Source organism: Caenorhabditis briggsae, assembly GCF_000004555.2.
Source record: "Caenorhabditis briggsae complete genome, chrX, whole genome shotgun sequence".
NCBI classification, from domain to species: domain Eukaryota; kingdom Metazoa; phylum Nematoda; class Chromadorea; order Rhabditida; family Rhabditidae; genus Caenorhabditis; species Caenorhabditis briggsae.
In genome coordinates this window covers 13,247,607-13,266,840 of record NC_013491.2, presented here as the reverse complement: position 1 = coordinate 13,266,840, position 19,234 = coordinate 13,247,607, and the positions used below count along the sequence as shown (strand labels likewise).

At 36.8% G+C, this 19,234-nt stretch overlaps 4 protein-coding genes across 4 annotated transcripts; 3 read left to right on the top strand and 1 right to left on the bottom strand.

Moving 5' to 3' along the window:
• Positions 1-951: 951 nt before the first annotated feature.
• On the top strand, positions 952-5,492 carry Cbr-stn-2 (the record flags this gene model as incomplete). Its single annotated transcript, XM_002645039.1, has 14 exons — positions 952-987; positions 1,441-1,513; positions 1,983-2,116; positions 2,166-2,229; positions 2,304-2,369; positions 2,625-2,721; positions 3,261-3,324; positions 3,832-3,980; positions 4,049-4,343; positions 4,387-4,452; positions 4,503-4,667; positions 4,718-4,810; positions 5,201-5,314; positions 5,367-5,492. The coding sequence occupies 14 exons, from the start codon at positions 952-954 to the stop codon at positions 5,490-5,492; spliced, it is 1,542 nt and encodes a 513-aa protein (XP_002645085.1).
• A 249-nt stretch (positions 5,493-5,741) lies between these two features.
• Positions 5,742-8,007, bottom strand: CBG16758 (the record flags this gene model as incomplete). The annotated part of the gene is made up of 11 exons (XM_002645038.1): positions 5,742-5,834; positions 5,909-6,031; positions 6,078-6,179; positions 6,229-6,296; positions 6,346-6,455; positions 6,503-6,643; positions 6,691-6,782; positions 7,109-7,425; positions 7,468-7,711; positions 7,758-7,871; positions 7,915-8,007. The coding sequence occupies 11 exons, from the start codon at positions 8,005-8,007 to the stop codon at positions 5,742-5,744; spliced, it is 1,497 nt and encodes a 498-aa protein (XP_002645084.1).
• Positions 8,008-9,799: 1,792 nt separating this feature from the next.
• CBG16757 lies at positions 9,800-14,524 on the top strand (the record flags this gene model as incomplete). Its single annotated transcript, XM_045239996.1, has 11 exons — positions 9,800-9,874; positions 9,941-10,039; positions 10,537-10,608; positions 10,654-10,863; positions 11,581-11,714; positions 11,910-12,086; positions 12,457-12,579; positions 12,627-12,762; positions 13,697-13,914; positions 14,116-14,402; positions 14,454-14,524. 11 exons carry the CDS (start codon positions 9,800-9,802, stop codon positions 14,522-14,524), a joined length of 1,602 nt encoding a protein of 533 aa, XP_045096054.1.
• Positions 14,525-15,432: 908 nt separating this feature from the next.
• On the top strand, positions 15,433-18,455 carry Cbr-dhs-29 (the record flags this gene model as incomplete). The annotated part of the gene is made up of 10 exons (XM_002645036.1): positions 15,433-15,543; positions 15,585-15,698; positions 15,760-15,883; positions 15,926-16,041; positions 16,543-16,649; positions 16,694-16,781; positions 16,829-17,007; positions 17,439-17,607; positions 18,136-18,308; positions 18,353-18,455. 10 exons carry the CDS (start codon positions 15,433-15,435, stop codon positions 18,453-18,455), a joined length of 1,284 nt encoding a protein of 427 aa, XP_002645082.1.
• Positions 18,456-19,234: the final 779 nt, after the last annotated feature.

The window sequence follows — 19,234 nt, the reverse complement described above, 5'->3', positions numbered from 1 at the left end:
ATACCGAAAATCTGGGCGGGACCATTGAGGAAAGAGAAGAATTCAAATGTTCCGATAGAATACATTAGTTGGTATGGATGCGAAACGGGGGAAGAAGACGACAATAATAATGGAAGCGGGGACGATTTGTGACAGTGATGGATGGGACTCCAAATCTGGTTAGGAAACTAAATGGGACGGGTGTCAGGAAAACAATGGGAATCAGATAGTGATAATTATGAAATAAACAAGGCAATAGATCATATTGGAAAAAAAACATTAGTTGATGTTGGAAATGTGGAAAGGGTTCTCAGAAATTATAAAAGAGTTTTGTGAGGTTAAAAACTCGGAAAATTAATTTTCGGTGGAATAATTCAACTTACGGAATATAAAAAGTTAAATATCACGATTTTTAGGGCAGAAGTTGAAAAATTAGATGTTAACATACGATTTTTTGAAAAGTATTGACTTCCAGAGTTTCTGATTTCTTCGGTTTTATTAGTATCACAAATTCGTTTCAGCATAAACATAATTTCAGTCCAAAATTGAAAAAGAAAAACAAGGTTTGTAGCTGGGTAAGTAAATCTGTTAAAATTAGGGAACAATACAAATCTCAGTATTTTAAAAAAATCTATCGACCTTCCATTCAACTATCTGGTACTTCATTTTTTGAGAATTCTAATTTTCATGTACCGACGATCAAATTTCAAAACACGAGTCACCATTATCTGTTTATCTCTCTAATTCTTATTTCGAAATTTTCATCTTTTTGCTGTTCCGTCGCCTTCACCCAGTCCGGCATCTTTTATGTTGTAATGTGTGTATTACACCGCTTCCGATGAGAAAAGATAGAGGAGATTGGAGCTCCGAAGAGCCTCAAAGTTGACTTGTGTGTATGTGCGGTGGCACATTTTTAGTCCCTTCAGTTCATTGTCCTACTAAATATTGCTTAATCTATTTGGGAAGTATCCGATGTCGGTTACGAAATCCCATCATAACCTAGATGTGGTGAGTGGTGGTAATAAAATGTGTTGAAATAAGAATAAAAGCAGTTCTTGAGGTCGAAGTGTTGTAGTATTACTACAGTAGTGAATGAAAGTGAAAATGAATTCAACTGTTGCAAAATAAGATTTTATATAAAACCCTGAAATATCTCACGCGATCTATTTTACTGTGAATGCTTTGATAGAAACTCAATGCGTGCACTTGAAGCTCAATTATCCCGCTTCCTTTAAAAGATATCAAAATTTTGTCTACCGATAGACCGTTTTTTGTCAAATGATCAACATTTTATCAGTTAATAAATTTTTCATATCTTTTGAAAGCACCGAGATAATTGAGCTCAAAATGTACTTATTAGGTGGACTTCTATTGCAGCATGTACGGCATAGGTACTAAACTTGAAAAACAAGAATTTTCAAATAAAAAAATTATTTATTAAAACAAATAATTATACTTTAGGTGCATCATGGAATAGTGCTAATCAGCGACGAGACCTCCACCTCACGATCGTCAAGACTACTTTTGTCAAAAGGTGAAAATAAAGAAAAACGAGCCAAAAAAGAAACCATAAATTTTTGAGTGAAAGCATTTTTCACTTTTCTCATGGGACCCATAAAAATTGCGCATTTTCACCACAACGTTCTGGAAAAGAAAGTGAAGAGAAAATTTTCTGGCGAGAGAAAAAAGAAAATAAAACGAAATAGAAGAGTGGAACCGTGACAGGATGCCCGTAGAACTCCGTTTCGTGTGAAAACTTTATTGGGCAGGCTCATGGTGCGGAAATTGGCGTCCATAGTATACAATTGAGTTGTTGGGAATCGGCACGTCTTTGCGCTTTTTTCTCCGGCTTATTTGCTTGGTTTGTAACCAAGAAGTCCAGAAAAATTGGGAAGACTTTTCGGGGAGGAATTTTCTTAGAAGAGCAACACTGGTCATAGAAAATGTATGGCCTTTTGTCCTAAAAAAAAGAGAAACTTGATGTGGTCAACTTTTCATTGCAGATGAATTATGTATTCAAGTCATCGACGATGGTACCGCCGAGCCAGAGGAGGCCAAAGATATTCTCATGGAAAACGCTACGCGGCAAGTGGTCATAGTCAAGAAACCCGACTCGGGATTTGGATTGTCCATAAAAGTGAGCAAAAAAAGAAAATGAATTCGGGAAACGTATATATCCGATTAAGGGAGGATCTGAGAACGCGCAAAATATGCCAATCGTCATTTCGAAAATCTTCAAGGGATTGCCGGGTACGTCAGAATACATCTCGTAGTGAAAATTGATTCTGGAGGAATAGGAGAGCGCCTTATACAAATATTTTCAGCCGACGAGTGTGGAGAGTTGTTTATAGGAGATGCCATCGTAGAAGTTAATGGAGTATCCATCGAAGGTGAGGAGAGAAAAAAAGAAAATACTGGAACGACGGAAAAAGAGTCTCTATCTGTATTAGCCTAATTATAATAGGAGAGTTCCCTGAGGAAAACTTAAAGGAAGAAAAATAGGGTCATTGCATCAGAGACCAGAGAAAGTTCCAGAAGAAATACATCGAATTCATAGGATGTAAAAATAACGGAGCAGGTGGAATAAATCTGATAAATCGGATAAATAAATTCAGCCACCACCAAATAAGGCTAGACATTTTTAGGCCAGAGTCATGATGAAGTGGTAAACATGTTAAAATCGAGTGGCGACCAAGTGACACTGGGTGTACGCCATTTCACCCACATGACGCCGTTTCTAAAGTGAGTTTTTGTTACTAGTAGCACTAAAAGAGCTTTTTCCGCCAACCGAGTTACTTTTCTCTTCCACATATACTGGCAGTTTTTTTTTCGGCATATTTTCCGCTTCCTTTTTGTCGATTTTCGACGGGACGTCTTGTCTTTGGACATGTCTTCGTTGTTGTTGTGAAGACACAAAAAAAAGTATAGAGCTTGAAGATGTTAGAAAAAGAAAAAAGAGGAAAAAGAAGACGAGAAATGCGAAAAAGAAAAAAAAATAGAAAGAAGAAACATGAGAAGAAACAACATAAAACTGATGGATTAGAGTGTGGAAGAGCTTCTGTGTGTCCGAAGCCCGCGCGGAACTCACGCCATCCCTTCTGATGAATGCTTTTCACTGCATTTGAAATTCAAAAATGTGCGGCGCAGTTTGGCACATTGCCAGAGGAGGGACGACAAACAATGTTTTCGAAAAAGGATATAGTTGCATTGGTTCCAGAGAAAGAGAGGGAAAAGAAAAAGAGGAAATTGAGCTAAAAAAACAAACAAGGCTATAATTTCAGACCAGCGCAGTCACTTCAACCAGATGGAACACTTGATCAGCTGTTTGATGGTAGAAGCACTAGAGTTAGTTTTTTGACACTAAACCCAAAAAATCTACAGTAGCGGTCAGTAAGATACATAAATAAAAACATAATTTTCAGTCGATTTTCTGCTATTTCTATCATATTCAGGAGTCTAGAGCTCGGCTGTCAAGTGTCCAATCTCTTTGAAAATATTGGGGGTTATAAAACAGACATAAAATGGAAACTTTGCATTCTCAGAATTTTATGAAAATTCCTAGTTTTTTAGCTATTTGCCAATTTTTGAAAGAAACCCTTATTTTTCTCGTTTTAAACTGAAAAGTGGAAAAAAGTTCTCAAAAATCGGCAAGTAGCTGAAAAGCTAAGAAATTTCAAAAAATTCGGTGAATGCGAAATTTTCAATTTAAGTCTGTTTTATATCCTCCAAAACTTTCAAAGTGATAGGGCACTTGACGCCTCAGATGCTCTCGAAAATGGTCAAACTCCACTAAGAAACACATTTCTATATCTATTATTGACCAGTACCGTATATGAACCAATTAATTTTCAGAGCAACAAAGCCCAGTCCGAATCCAGATTCTCAGATTCCAAATGGCAGCAACATATAGATGGAAGAGAGAAAAAGTGGAAAACATTGACATCCCTACCTTTAGCAATGGCCTATGTCACCAGATACCTTTGGGGAACTGACAATATCAGGTTCGCCCCCGAGTCCCCAGATTTTTATTTCATATATAGGAAGCCAAGAATAAACAAAGCCTTTTCAGAAGCAACTCGTTCGAAGTACGAGCTGTGGATGGAAGGTCTTCCGGAATAGTTCACTGTGAGGATACATTGGCACTTGAGCAGTGGATTGCACACATCAGTAAACACATCTTGTCATTGAACCATAAGAGCATCAAAATGAGCAACAAGTATTTACATCAAAGTGAACAGATCAGCTATATCGGTTGGGTCAATGAATACCTAAACGATGACGATCAAGAAGAGCTAAAAATCCGTTGGCAACCAAGATTTTTAATTCTGAAGGGAAGTGACGTCTGCTTCTTTGATGTTCCACCAGTATGTTTCTGTTCATTGATATTTTAACTTTTGATTAATTCAGCTCAACTCTGAAGACCTTAACAAATGCGTATATCTGTACAAATGCTATGATGTGGCTGTCAAACAAGTGACCTTGAAAAAATATTTACACCTTAATTTCAAATGCATTGGTTTCAGGTCCCTAACAACAGCCCAAGAAGAGACAAAAGAGACAACTGCTTCTTGATAGAGACACCAATACAAGTTCCAAATCACTATTTGTCGTTTGAATCGGCGTCTGGTTTTGAGCTTTTTGAACAAGCCTATTATCGCACTGTCTATAATACAATTTCTCAAATGCAGGTGATTCTGAAAATTACTGGATTCTGAAGAAACAATGGGGTTGTTTTTAGTCTAGAACATTTGCCTGCAATTTTGAAGGACGGCCAAGCGGAATTGTGTTTGATATTAAGCAAGGGATCAGTTTGTACGATATTCCAACCAAGGTGAGTTTAAATACAGTACCGCTCAACAAAATACCCAAAAACAAATCTTTCAGTTGATTTTCAGTCAATTTTACCTTTTTGAGGCGTCTGGAGCTCGGTTGTAAAACTTCGATGACTTTGAAATTTTTGAAGGACGTTTAACAAACCTAAATTGCTTTCACAGTATGTCTAGTAATTTTTGAAAAATTTCCTGAATTCAATGTTTTGAATTTAGGCCTGTTTTACACACACGAAAGTTTTCAAAGTAATTTAGAACTTGACAGCCGAGCTCGAGACTTCTGAAAGTAGTCGATGTGACCAAAAATCAGCTGAAAAACAATTTTTATATATTTTATTGACTAATAGTGTCAATTTCTGGGACTTTTCATATTTTCGAAAAGCAACTTTTAGAGCTACATCTGGCAATACAGATTCCGAGACCTCCAAGCTGTCGCTGACGATGGAAAACTTTGTGTGCAATTGTCGTTTTCCGATGATCGTTCATTGAATGCTGACAGAATCGAAGTGAAAGTATGCGGTTATATTTTGATGCCAATTATGCAAATTCAATTTTCAGGATATTGAATGTGAGGATGTCGTCACTGTGGTCTTCAACTTGCACTCATTCGTTCTGGCTAAAATTGTCTCTACTGATCCGGATTATTTGAAAGCAAACCGATATGTGGGAAGTGCTGAGGACTAATATTTTTTGATACTAAGAGTTGATTTGTATTTTTGTTGACAATATCGATTTCGAATGTGTTTATTTAAAAAGGTCGCATAAACAATATGTTTACAACAAGATATTCCTAATTCTTCCAGAATTATTACTCATAAAATCAAAAATTAGCTACGCCACATGAGTGGAACAAAAAAAGACAGAGTCAACCGGTTTTTGTTTGGAGTGATATCATACTTGTAAAAATACTCAAACAGAGAACTGTAGGAGGAATCAATTAGAAGGCTTGATTTTTTTGGCTTCATATTTATCGAACGGCACCATTCGTTCACGAAGAACTATCCACAAAGCAATCAGAAGGATGTACTGGAATTCAAATTTTAAGTATATAGATCTCACCAAGAATTATAACAGTTTGAAAAGTTTGAAATTAAACTTACTGATATAATTAAAATCAACCATGGAACTGATGGCCCAAATACCGTATAGGTGTAGCTCATGAGAAGTGGTGCAAGCATACGACCAAACGACCCAGCGGTTTGGTACACTCCTTGATACGTTCCCTATAACCAAATTTTATTACGACTTGAACTTTTTTTCAAAATATACCTGTGGTCGTGGTCCAACAACTTTCGAATACAGTGTAGTGACAGTAATATTAATGATAGTGTAGGCTACTCCAAACACCAAAACGTAACCAATGATGTAGACCTGAAAATGAAAAAAAAAATCAAATTTGATCACTTTGATGGCTATTCACGTATTTCGGAACAGTGGGCTGATCGGCACACCAACTATACTTATTCAGATCACAGTCAGCGTTGCTTCCTGAAAAATGTTTGAAATCAATTCCAGCTACAATTTTTCAAAAACTCACCGTTCGCCTGTATTTTCACATACTCACTGTAGAAACTGTATGGATAAGTGGCAATCAACCAAATTAGAGGGATAATCAATGATATCAAGGTGCAAACACGGATTCTGACGCTATAAAGAATCAAAAATTATAAAAAATAAGCAAGAACTTTACTCACTACTCTCGAATTTTCGTGAATATAAAGCAGATGAACATTGTGGCCGCGATAGTTCCAGCAATTGTATGAATTCCAGCATTTATAGTAACGGCTTCTTCTTTTTCATATGAGAACATCATCATGAGAAATGCAGATCCGATACTGAAACATAAAATTCTAATAAAAAAAGCAAAAAAGAAACTGTGTACCTTTCTGTAGTGGTATTCAAAAAGATTTGAAGGAATCGCGTAAAGACACATAATAAAATGGCAATCAAATCAGGACTTGCTAGTTTCTTGGGCTGAAAATAAAAAGAGTAAATAAAAAGATTGAAATATTCAAAACCACAAACTGGAACGAGTGCATGCAAAAATAATTGTATTGCGAAATAACCGGGCCCTTCCGCCTCCAGTCTTTTACAACCACCACACCGATTTCGCCATAGCTGGACATACAAAAACCCCTTTTCTTCTCCGGATATTTTTTGTTTGCAAAACATTGACACTGATTTTTCCTGATGGTCAACACATGAATCCTATTTTGAGGGTAGTGTACGAAAATTACGTTTTTGAATCAGTTTTTTTTGTTAGTATGGTTTCTCATGATTTCATATCTGTAATCTCTCACCTTCTGTTCTCCCTTCTCAAAATCTTCCTTGCTCTCTTTTTCATGTTTAATAATATACTTCTCCTCGAATGCAAACTGAACTATGAGTAGACCAAGTCCGTTGAGCATCAAACAGAACAAAGCGGGCGATGTGTAGATACTGATCGTAAGGCCGAGAATAGTGATTCCATCAGCTCCTAATGGAGCAAACAATAGTTGAAGACCAGGTCCAATCATTGTTCCAAGTGCTATTCCTCCAGATACAAAAGCAATGGCTCGTGATCTATCCTTTAGTGTGGATGCTGTAGCAGCATAGGCTCTCAGCAAGCTCATGTTTCCTAAAACTTAGGGTTTTCAAAATTTTGATCGTTTCTTATAACCTGTTCCTCCGCCAGCCACAAATCTGGCAACCATCATTACATACAAGTGGTGATCGGACCAATATTGGAGACTTAAGTATGTCAAGTTTCCAAAAGCCATAATCACGAATCCAACTAAGAGGGGAAGTCTGACTTGTCCTAGCTTATTACTCCACCATCCAAATCCCACGGAACATATGCATTGTGATACACTGTATAAAGCAACCACAACTCCGAAACTTCCTTGTTTCACGTCGGGTTTAAGCTTAAAAAAGATATTCTTACCCATCATCAATTTTTCAGTTACTTACCGTCAGGATATATGGCCACATGCTAGCGAAGAAAATTGCAAACTGTGTAGCTTGAATAAATGCACAGGCACCAGCCACATAGATTGAGGTCCATGCCGTTCTTTCGCTTGGTGTCTGAAAAATTAAAATTTCAATAAGATCAAAAAACAAATCTCACCGGCAACATTGGTTCAGTAGGTTCAGTAAATGACTGACCGCTGCTCTCTTCTGGCGTTTTGTTTCCATCATTTTTTATCGATTCTCCGCCCATTTTTTTCTGAAAATGTATGCAAATCCGTACTTTTGGAGTGTGATTAGGGCGACTTTTGATGCCAAAAAAAGATGATAGGGAAAAATACACGTCAGATGTGTTTGAGGGTTAAGATCATTTGACTTTTAGTGATGTTTCTGAAAGATGAGACAGATTTACAGAGATTGGAATTGGGTGTATGTGGTTTGAAAGTTTATGTTTTTGGTTGAAGGGAATAAATATGGTATTTTGAAATTCTCGTCAAATATCTATTTTTCCCAGCATGATAAAACGTTTTGAAAATTTTTGAAAATTACTATGACGGAAAAAGGAATAGCAGGTATCGTATGCAGTCGCAAGTATATCTCATTTCCGGTTGAAGATATCGAAAAGTGTTAAACTGAAGAAATTATAATATCAAAAGTATTATGGAGGTGACTACTGTATTGTATTTACTAATAGAACCGAGATAAAATAGCGTGAAGTTGAAAATCAGAAGCGTAATTCTATTAGAGTGTGTACGGCAGGTAGGTGGTACTTTGAAGTAGATTTCATCAGCTGAGTTTAAGTAAAGCTGTTTTCTCTGTTTTTTTCTCTTTCAGGACTAACACATACAGTATCAGATAAAAATTTATTTAGATTTTTTCTATGAAAACTGACAGTTCTGGACTCCTAAAAAGTAGTCCATAATGTTTCGAGTAGCTTTAACAGAATACACAAAACAAAATAAGAGTTTCGTTTTTTAAATGAAAGTTTTTCTAAATGTCCGACATAACGAGAAAAGTGTCGTGGTGCAAATTTCATGTCAATGCTAATTCGAGCACTTTGAGCATTTTTTGGTTACAAAAGGGGTTTTTCAAAACTCTAAATATTCTGGAATATTTGCTTGAGGATTCAAAGTGAAATATTTTTCCACTGAAAATGCTCAAAAAATTTTATAGTTTTTTTCCGAGACTATATCGAAAAAGAATGAATAACCCTCCAGATTTCTAGAACTTTAAAACAGATACTTTTCCACGTGACTCTTTGTCCTCGTACCGTAATACAAGGTTTTCCATTCCTCATACAGACCATGAAGATAAACTAAAACCCTATATTGACATATCTCGTCCTATGATAAATGATGTCAGTGTAATGAGAAAAAACATCCAAAGAGCAGAGCCCAGTGAGTCTTGTTGTGTCCTGTCTTCCATTCAAGTGAATGCGCAAACACGCTTCTCCTGTTCTCATTTTTCACAGTTTAACCAAAAAGCACTTTTCTCTAGTCATTGTTGTCAGAAGAAGTATCACTTTCAGGAGAGTATATGTCCCTTTCGCCCGTCTACCATATAGTGAACAATGAAGGAGAAGAAGATCGTAATTCGCTGACTCATAACTTATAAATAGCGTGGACGCCAATGATACGCAGCAATCAAAGCAGCGGAAACCCTCCTGTTTTCTTTGATTTTTTTTTCGATTCTATCTCTCTGACCGTCTAAAGTCATCGCATTCTACTTCACGGCACGGATCCACATTATCCTATTCCAAATTACGTTGACATTTCGGCTTTAACCTAATCGTTGTACACTTCAATTTATTGTTTTTCATCCTGCCTCCTGTTCTGTCCAAACCTATTCTTGTCATTTCTTTTATATCACCATCCCCAGCGCTCTTCTATTGATAGTCATCTTGTTATTCGCTTCTGACTCATTCTCATCGTTTTCACAGGTTTCAAAATATTTCCTTACACTAAAATTCGCGAACTTTTTTACAGACACTCTATTCAAAACGGCGGAATTCACGGATCCCATTTTCGGAGGCACTTGAGGCTCTCATGAGGGGAATTTTTCTAGTTCTATTTTTTATCATAAGTTTGTCAGATGCTACTAGCTTCCTTCATACCGAAATTGTAGGTGTTAAAAGTTTAAAACTTTTAGATTATTTTCTGGCGAATTTGAAGTCTGAAAAATTACAGGAAGATGATGTGGAGACAGAAATTAGTGATTGGAGCGAAGCAAAAACAGATGGAAAGCTGAGACTAATCACATTTCTAGTTGGTATAGATTCTGCTGTGGTGAGTCCTAGTTTTCCGATTGAACTCGGATTACCGTAAAACTCGTTCTAGAAAGGCCTTGTAATAGAAGGGCATCTCTTATAGAAGAACCCTCCTAGAAGGGTTTGGAAAAGTAGAAGTGTCCGCCAGAAATGTGTTGTTGGAAATAAACAATTTGCGTACGTTTCTAGTTAAAAATATATCGCAAATTCTACAAAATTGTTGGAAATTGTTGAAATATTCATTTCTACTCGAACATTTGCTTTTTGTAAAAGTTTTGTAAAAATTTAGGGATTGTAACGCATTTTAAACGAGAATTCAATATTTTCAATAACAGTTTACCGAACTTTCAAACAAAATTTTCGAAAAAATGAATGGGCCCCTCTGACGTATTGGCCCCTGTAATAGAAGGGCCCTCCAAAAGTGCTTCGGAATAGAAGGAACGGCCGTTCTAATACAGATTTCACGGTATATAAAGCAAATTTTAAAGTAAAATCAAAACTTTCAAATTGATTCAGACAAGATACTACAATTACGACGAGGCCAGAATACGATCCGCTTTGATAGTCCTTATGCACACAGTAAATCAAGTAAGCTAAAAAATATTATAAACTCAATTAAAAACAAAGTTACAGTACTTCTACCCTCTCAACATTCGCCTCTCGATAATAGACATTCTGCCAGTGAAAGGAACAAGTATGGGACTAGACGATTTCACAGCATGGAAAAAAGAGCAAAGGAATTTGATAGAGCACGACGTGACGGTTTTGTTGAGGCATAATTATGAAGGAGGGATCGCCTATTCGAATGGGATGTGTTCAAAGAACAGTTTGATGATTTCCGGGGTGAGTTTTCAAATAAATATTGGATATTTCAAAGAGAAAGATAAAGTCAAATTCAAGAAAAGAGTGTGAGAACTCTGGAATATCTTCCTTGTATATAAAACGCTACACGCGTCTGTTGGTCCCCATGTCAGGCTGTCATCTTTTGAAAAGCTCAAAAATAGTATATAAATTGGCGTGACCCTTCAAGAAAAAAGAAGTGAAAACTAGATTGAATCGCGCCTAAAGCGCACCAGCTAGCTGGTGATTTCAAAACACGAAACTTCTCGAAAAGTCAGACAAAAAGGAAAAAGAATAAAAGTGAAAAAATAAGATATCACTTTTTAAAAGTTTCTGATAATTTTTGATAATGTTTCCGCTCGAGTAACTACAAAATTCATGAAAAAAATTTAGTTAAAAATAATAAATCACTGACATTTTTGTTTACTCGGCTGACAAAATGGCAACAAAGATTGTTTATTTTTTCTCGTTATTATTTGATGTTTGAAAGCTTTGAAAACGTTTGATAAAGGTTAAAAAATATTTAAAAAATTGGAGAAATTTTTAAAAGTATTATTCTTTAGAAACGTGAAAATTTGTCAGTTTTTTCCCGAAGCCACAATAAAAATGACGTTTGTAAGCCTTGAAAACGTTTGAAAAACGTTCAAAATAATTGAAAAATGAGAAAGTTGTATTAAAATGGTTCTTCTATAAACAATGTGGGGAAAAACAAATTTTCAGTTTTTTCCGGAAGCCACGATGAACAACGCGTGGGTTTTCATGCATCAATTGGCTCATGTGATTGGATTAACTCATCATCAAAAATCGAAATGCAAATGCAAATTTGCTAAGGATGGAAAATGCTTAAAACTGCGGTAAGATTTTTACTACGAAACAAAAAGTTCAGTTCGAGCAAAAAACATGCATTGGGGCTCACCGAAACAGAGGGTAAGAGTTGAAGAGACGCAGACAGAGAGAGAGTGAGAGGAAGAAGCTGCTTCAAAGATCTTCCGGAAAGCAAACATAGGGAGCGGCGACAAAGATCAAAACCATTATTCATTGTTTTTCAGCGGTTTCCCCGAATGCAGTGTTCAAGAAATGGTGGATAGATTATCAAATCACACTTGCATACCACCTCAAATAGCAAGCTTCTCATCAAATGCGCTGGTTCCAAAGAAAGGATCACTTCCAGTTTGTGGAAATGGGTTACAGGAAGATGAGGAGGAATGCGATTGTGGTCCGGAGAGGTGAATAAGAAACTTTTCATCAAAAATTGTGAAAAATATGTTTTGATAGAGAAACTCAGCACGAAAATATATCATAAACTATGAGAATTTCCACTATATAGTTTTCGTGTTTTATAATGATTAGCAAGATGATTAATGATTAGAAAGAGGGAATATTGAATTGGTAAAAATATTTTCGAAAAAATCGATTATATATTATTTTAAATAACCATAAGGTCAATGTTCACTTCAGAAAATTTAAACTTTGAAGGGAATTTTTGAGAATGATGACAGAGCACTTTTTATTTGCCCATCTGTTATACTAATTGCATTATCTTATCAGACATCACACCAAATGACATGCGTGCATTGTATCAAGAATTATTTCCAGATTCTGTGACAACATTCTGTGCGATGCGGTCAAATGTCGCTTCATTGTCCAGAAAGCGTATCTCACCAATTTGATTCCCATGGGATTTGCGATCATCGCGTTCATCTTTGTGCTTTTGTTCTGGCAAGTTTTCAAACGTTGACAGAAAAATATTCGGATTTATATTTCAGCAAATATCTTGTAACGCCTGTTTTTGCATCATTGTTCCAGTCGTTGTCATCATTGAGAATAAATACGGAGGTTGGAGATAAAATTGCAGAAAACGAGCAGAATTTGAATGACGTCAATGTCGAGCAGCAGGCGCCAGTAAGAATGAGAGCTCTAAATGAACAAGTAAACCCAGAGGAACATAGGAGGACTCGATTTAGTGACATTTATGTAACAATGCGGCCGATATCTCGGTTTTGGGAAAAGTTTCAAAAACAAAAGGATGGAACCATCGCACCCATGTGACCTTCAGGTTTTTTATGTTCCAGTAATACAGTCATTCCGGTGTTCAGAAAAGTCATTTCTTACGGGTTAGATTTTACATATTTGTAGTTTGATTGTAACCAGATTAATAAAACAATTTATTTTATACCGTGTCTGAAAATCTTATTAGAACTACCCCTTGACATTGATGCGTCAGTGGTGACGCCAAACGCTTTTTCAGCCACTTGAGTCAAAGAATAAAAAACGAAATCTGGCATATAATGGAAAAAAATCGGAAGGAGATGGCAAAAAAGAAAGGAAAAGCTAGAAAAAAAGTTTCATATAAAAACCTGCAAAGCTGTGAAAAGTCAACTGCCAGATGAGATCATACATCGTATATTTATTTATTTCTCTACTCATTCCCATATTTATTCTGAGCTGCCCTAATGAGCCAACAGATTTTCTTATCATTATCAAAGCATCTTATTATTTATCCGATTATCAATGGGAATCGGTAAAAAGTTTACTGGGGAAAATATCTGGAGCGGTGATCTTGGGAAGGACTAACGAGGTGAGCTTTTCTATTTGTATTTAAAGCCAATTGTTTGTATTCTGGGCCTCGCAAATTGGAATTCATTTATTCGACAATTTGAATAATCCTGTACCTGTGATAGGATTAGGTACTTATGGAAGAAGTTCAGATTTGAAAACAGCAGTGAGCAAACTTAAATTGTTACCTTGTGGGACATGGTGTGCTGAACAAACTCAAAAGACTGATGCAGAGGTCCGTTCGTATAATCGGTTTAATCTATAATCTAGAATGCTTCAGCAAATAACATCGATTCTCACAAAACAAGCGTTCACCAGGCCAGCTAAAATTTTCATCATTACCTCTGAATACATTGACAGCTACAGCCTTCATACACTTGTAACCACTTCCAATAATCTTGTTATTCAACAAGTCATGATCCCACAAACGCCGGGTATAGTAACGTACGATGCTCCTTATTACAACTATTATCATGCCTACTATGACACTTATAGAAGGTACTTATTTTTTCAGTTGCACTCTAAATTTTTCCATGTTTTAGATATGCAAATCGCGTTGAACAAATGTATCCATATGTGCATGTTGAGGTTCCTGCGCATCAATATCCTTACATACAGCAGAATGACCGTTACGGCAATTATGACTACAACAGGCGAGTCTTTGATTTATGACTGTTGTAAATCATCTTTTTTATTCAGTTGGGCCAGCAGTACTTGTTATTCTTTGATCGGATGTCAAGAGTGTATGACAGTGACGCCAGCAGTTTTAGAGAACGTGGATTCTTCTTCGGATCATGTCGAGACAACAGAAGATCTGGAAAAGCCTTCTGAAAGTTTGCATTCTGGAGATTCTAAAAATTCTGGAAGTATAATAAATCCAAATCCAGGACAGCTATCCGCAGAACTAGTGACACCTAACATCCTGACTCTCACCACATCACCGACCGAAGATTATGAGTATGAAATCACTGCGGACCCGCCGGGAAGTTAGTAATTTTGTTATTATGTTAAAAACCTGAAATAACTTGTACTTACAGTGAAAATAGACAAGACACCCCTACTGGATGAAGTGAGCGAGAAGTCTGTCAATGACGAAGATTTGATATAAATTAATGTTTTCGTGTTTTTTTCACTTTTTGTTCCGCAATAAAAATGATATCTCTCTGACTTTTGCATCGTCCACCGACCGCCGGGAGTGACACATGTTTCGAAAATCATAAAAAGGCAAATTGGACAGTTGCGCCGCTCGTATCCGCATTGTCGGGAGGACGACGGCCGAGAGGATACCTTCGTCACCCTGACCTATTTTGCTTTTACCTTCTCGATCCTCTCAAGCGGCTTGTAATGACTATGACTTTTTGATTTTCTCGTGGGGATGGTTTTGTTAGATCTGGATTATGATTTTTTGAGTATTGTTTCGGTTTTTTGTTTTTTCAAAAACTCGTTGAAGTATTTTTAAAAGTTCATTCTATTGAAGTGATTCAACTTGAAGCGATTGAATAACAAAGCAATTCAATTTTTGAGAATCAAATAATTGACTCTTTGAAAAAACCTGTTTAAAACTCTTCAAATATTCCTTTTTTTCTGTTTCTCATTACTTTTTTGCCTAATATTTTTTCCGATTATTTCTAACTGACAGTCTTTTTCGTTGTCTCACATATTTACATCCCATTTTTAGTAGAATTGTAGCCTTCAATTATTCTACTTTTCATGTATTAAAGATATCGTACCTTTCAGTCGATGGATGAATACTGTAAAACATGTAATACAAGGACCCCCACACTGTCAAGTTTGAGCTCAATTTTCTTCTTACGCAAGATATCAGAAATGTGCCAACTAATAAAATATTTGTGATGTTATGATAAACAACTCATCAGTTGACAACTTTTATATCTTCAACAGGAGCCAGAACAAATTTGAAGATTAGGGGTCTTTTTTATTACTGGTTTTACGGTAAATGAATGAGAAACTCAAGTCACTAACTTGTTGTTTTTCAACAATTTTATAATTCCAGTAATGTATACCAGTTGGACATGGAAGATATGGAGTACACTTGGTGTGATTCTTCGAATCCTATTCATTGACATTCCTTTGGACATCTACAGATTCCTCAATCTCCAACAAAAAGTTAGTATTACTCCAAAGAACAAATAACAGTTATTTTTCAGAATGTACAAGGTCAGACAGTAGTTATTACTGGTGGTGGATCTGGTTTGGGAAGAGCGATGGCCTTAGATTTCGCTAAGCGAAAAGCAAAAGTTGCAATAATTGACGTGAATAAGGTACTGAACATGAAAAGAAAAACGCCATTTGAAGTTTTCGATTTTTCTTCTTTTTTTCCAGGAAGGCGGATTAGAAACAGTGAAATTTATCGCGGCGGAAGGAAACATGGCAAAGTTCTGGTTTTGTGATATTAGTGATGTGGAGGGCATGAAGAGTACAGCAAAGGAAATTGAAGACACTTTTGGTAATAGGGAGGATAAGGAAAAATTAAAATTTTAAAATTCAGGTGATGCTGATATTGTGATCTGCAATGCAGCTATATTATCATTTACTTCATTTATGGAAATTTCCAATGAACTCCTTAGAAAATGTTTGGATGTCAACATATTCGGAACAATTAATGTAAGATTTAATGGAAATAGAAACCACAATTCCGGTGAATAAGACATATAAAAACTTTTTTCTGTTGATTTTCGGACACTTTCATTTTTTCAGGAAGCGGAAGCTTGGCTGTCAAGTTTCCGATACTTTTAAAAACTTTGCATTCACATAAGTTTCTTGAAAGTTTGTAGTTTTTTGCTACTTGTCAATTACTGAAAAGTGATAGTTTTTTGACGTTTCCAGTACAAAAACGAGTCGAAAATGAGTGTTTTCAAAAAATCAGCGAATAGGTTTAAAAATAGGAACTTTTACAAAGTACTGTGAATTCAAAGTTCTCAATCTGGGTCTGTTTTATACCCTCCAAAGTTTTCAAAGTGATCGGAAACTTGCCAACCAGCCTCCATACTCCCGAATATGATCAAAATGACCGAAAACCAACCGAAAGCAAGTCTTAGAAATTTCCGAAACTGATTTTAGAAGTTTTCCAAAAAAATTGTATGCGCAATTTTTTCAAAAATTTAGACTATCCGCGCGTTCCTTCCAAAAATGGAAAACCGTAACGACGGTCATATTGTATGCGTCTGCTCCATTGCTGGTTGGTCTGGAGAAACCATGGGACTATCTTACTGGTAAAACTTATTATTTCTTGTTTTTTTGCTCAATTGTCGTTTAGCACAAGCAAATTCGCTGTTCGTGGAGCCATGGAATCCCTACAGATGGAGCTTAGAGACCGTGGATTAGAAGGAATCAAGACAACAACGGTTAGGAGAATAGCAACAACTACATAAGCGCAGTTTTTGTTTTACAGCTTTACCCGTATTTTGCCAGAACACCGATGATTCTTGAAAATAACATGAGACCAACTTGTACCTGGTTCCCGTTTATGAGCGTGAGATCTTGTTCGAGAAGAATGGTGGATTCTATTTTGAAGGAGAAGGTCCATGCATTTGTTCCCTCATATATCACACTCATTCCGTTCGTGAAGAAGTGAGTTTCCTTTTATAACCCGTATTCAATTTCCGTTCTACATATTTATGAATTTGTTTTTCCCGATTTCGCAAAGTCTTCTTGATTTCGCAGAATCTTCAAAACAAAATTATGCCTTGTTTTCCATTTATAACTGTTCTCTTACTTTACTATTCTTTGCCAAGAAAAGAGCTGCCCCTACGCTTTTACTCTTTGTTACTGCGTCTCTCTCCTGTTGCTTCTCTCTTCAATTGAGGTCAGCGGGGCCTGTATTGATTCAGACAGTTCCTTTCTTCCCACCTAACGCCTGATCCCCAATTGGATCTTTTCCCAAACGAAAGTAGAAAAGAAAGTACTGTCAAAACGTTTACTCTATTTTTTTCGAGGCTATAGTCTAGCAAACATGTTGATTGACCAATGATAAATTGATAAAATGTAATGTTTCATTTCAGTTTCACCTCACTTCAAGTGACTCGTTCTCTTCGCAACTACTTGGGAGTCAAATATTTAGCTTCGGATCCGTCCTTGTGCAAATTAAGACTTATCGAGATGTCCGACTTCTTCAGATCGCCTCCACTTTTCTGGTGGTTTGTCATTGTTCCAGCTCTGGCAATTAACTACGTGAGTCTTTTATTTTGTGAAAAATGTTACCGCCCAAACTTTTGAATTGTTGTTACAATATTAATAGTCGTTGTATGTAGTCGCACCTCAGCAGGGTCATCCTTGAAAGAGAAACAGCCCAATACAACCATTCCCCGGATGGATATGTTTTGAAAACAATAATTCTTGGCCGTCGCCTGAAATTTCTGGTCGAAGGTTGGTCAGATTCTGGATAAAACCGCAACAAAAGCCGACCAAACTCCGATAATTTTACGACAAGGTTCCGTAAAATTAGACCATCGCCGGTCATATAGCCGTTTTTGGGCAAATTCCGACTGGAACTTGGTCAATATTCGTCATAAAACCAAACCTTCTCTCAACATCTAACCAGAAGTTACAAGTCGACAGCACAGTGTTCTGATAATTTTTGATTCCTCATTTTGAATAGATTATTTGATGTGACATGCTACTTTCGAAGGTTATAATTTTGACTAAATACACAGTTTCATTTCTCATGACAACCCGCGACCCAATATTTCCTATTTTCAGATCAGTTACGCCAATCCAGAAGCCGCTCTTCACATCCCACTCATCGGATCTATTGTCCACACAATTGGCACTCAATTCCATTTTGTCACTCTTCTGACCAATCTTTTCGCACTTGCTGCCCATATCGGTGAAGCTCTTTACGCACTCTACTTGTGCCACAAGGCCAACATCAGGTGATAAACACTAAACTGGTTTTTAATCAGTATTTTCTTTGCAGTTTCGCTTCCACCGCCAAATGGGTCGTGCAAACCTTCATCCTCGGATTCCCATCGCTTTCTATTCTCAGCCGATACAAAGCGAAACAACGAAAAACTAATTGACTACCTGTAGAAATTGTGCCTGAATGTACCTAAATTTTGTTTTTTTTCAAATTTTTCAAATGTTCAATGAACAGCCACTTCTTATCATACACAACACAGAGAAACAAGGTTAAACTCAACGAAACACACCGGTGTGTGCGCGCACAGACAAACAATGTGTATGAGATAGTGTGTCGCGTGAAGAGACGCAGAGATGCGCAAGCGCGCCCCGTCGAACACAAAACAGTATTGGATCTTGCGCGACCCGCGCGTTTTGCGTTGTTTTTTGTTGTTGGGGTCAGTGGTCACTGGTCAGTCAGGCGGACCATCCTCATTATTGGTTTTTTGCGTTCTTTGTCCTCCTCCTCTCCTTCTCTATATGGTTATCCTTTTTGTTCTCCCACTAATCAAACGATCCTTATCCCCTATTGTTTTAGTTTATTTTCGCGCATTTCTACTCCCAGTACATGCATTTTCTCGTGCACCGTTTCACGTGAACTTCAATAAGTTAGGAAAAAACGTGCAGACTGGACTCTGAAGTCTTTTTAGCTGATTCGTGCATTGTAACATTTTGAGGTCTTCTTATTCTTCTTCTTTTTGATTTTTCCCAACTCAAACCTATCTCTTTTCACCGATTTTCTTGCTTTCTCTGCGTGTGTGTGTTCAGAGGACGAATACGTGCAAAAACGCAAGAAATGGACAGAAGAGTGAGTGAGTGGAGCGGTCTCGGCAACTGCGCTTTGGAGGTCCATCAGAAAAATAGTGGAGAGATAGAGACAACTTTTGTGAATATCTTGTTG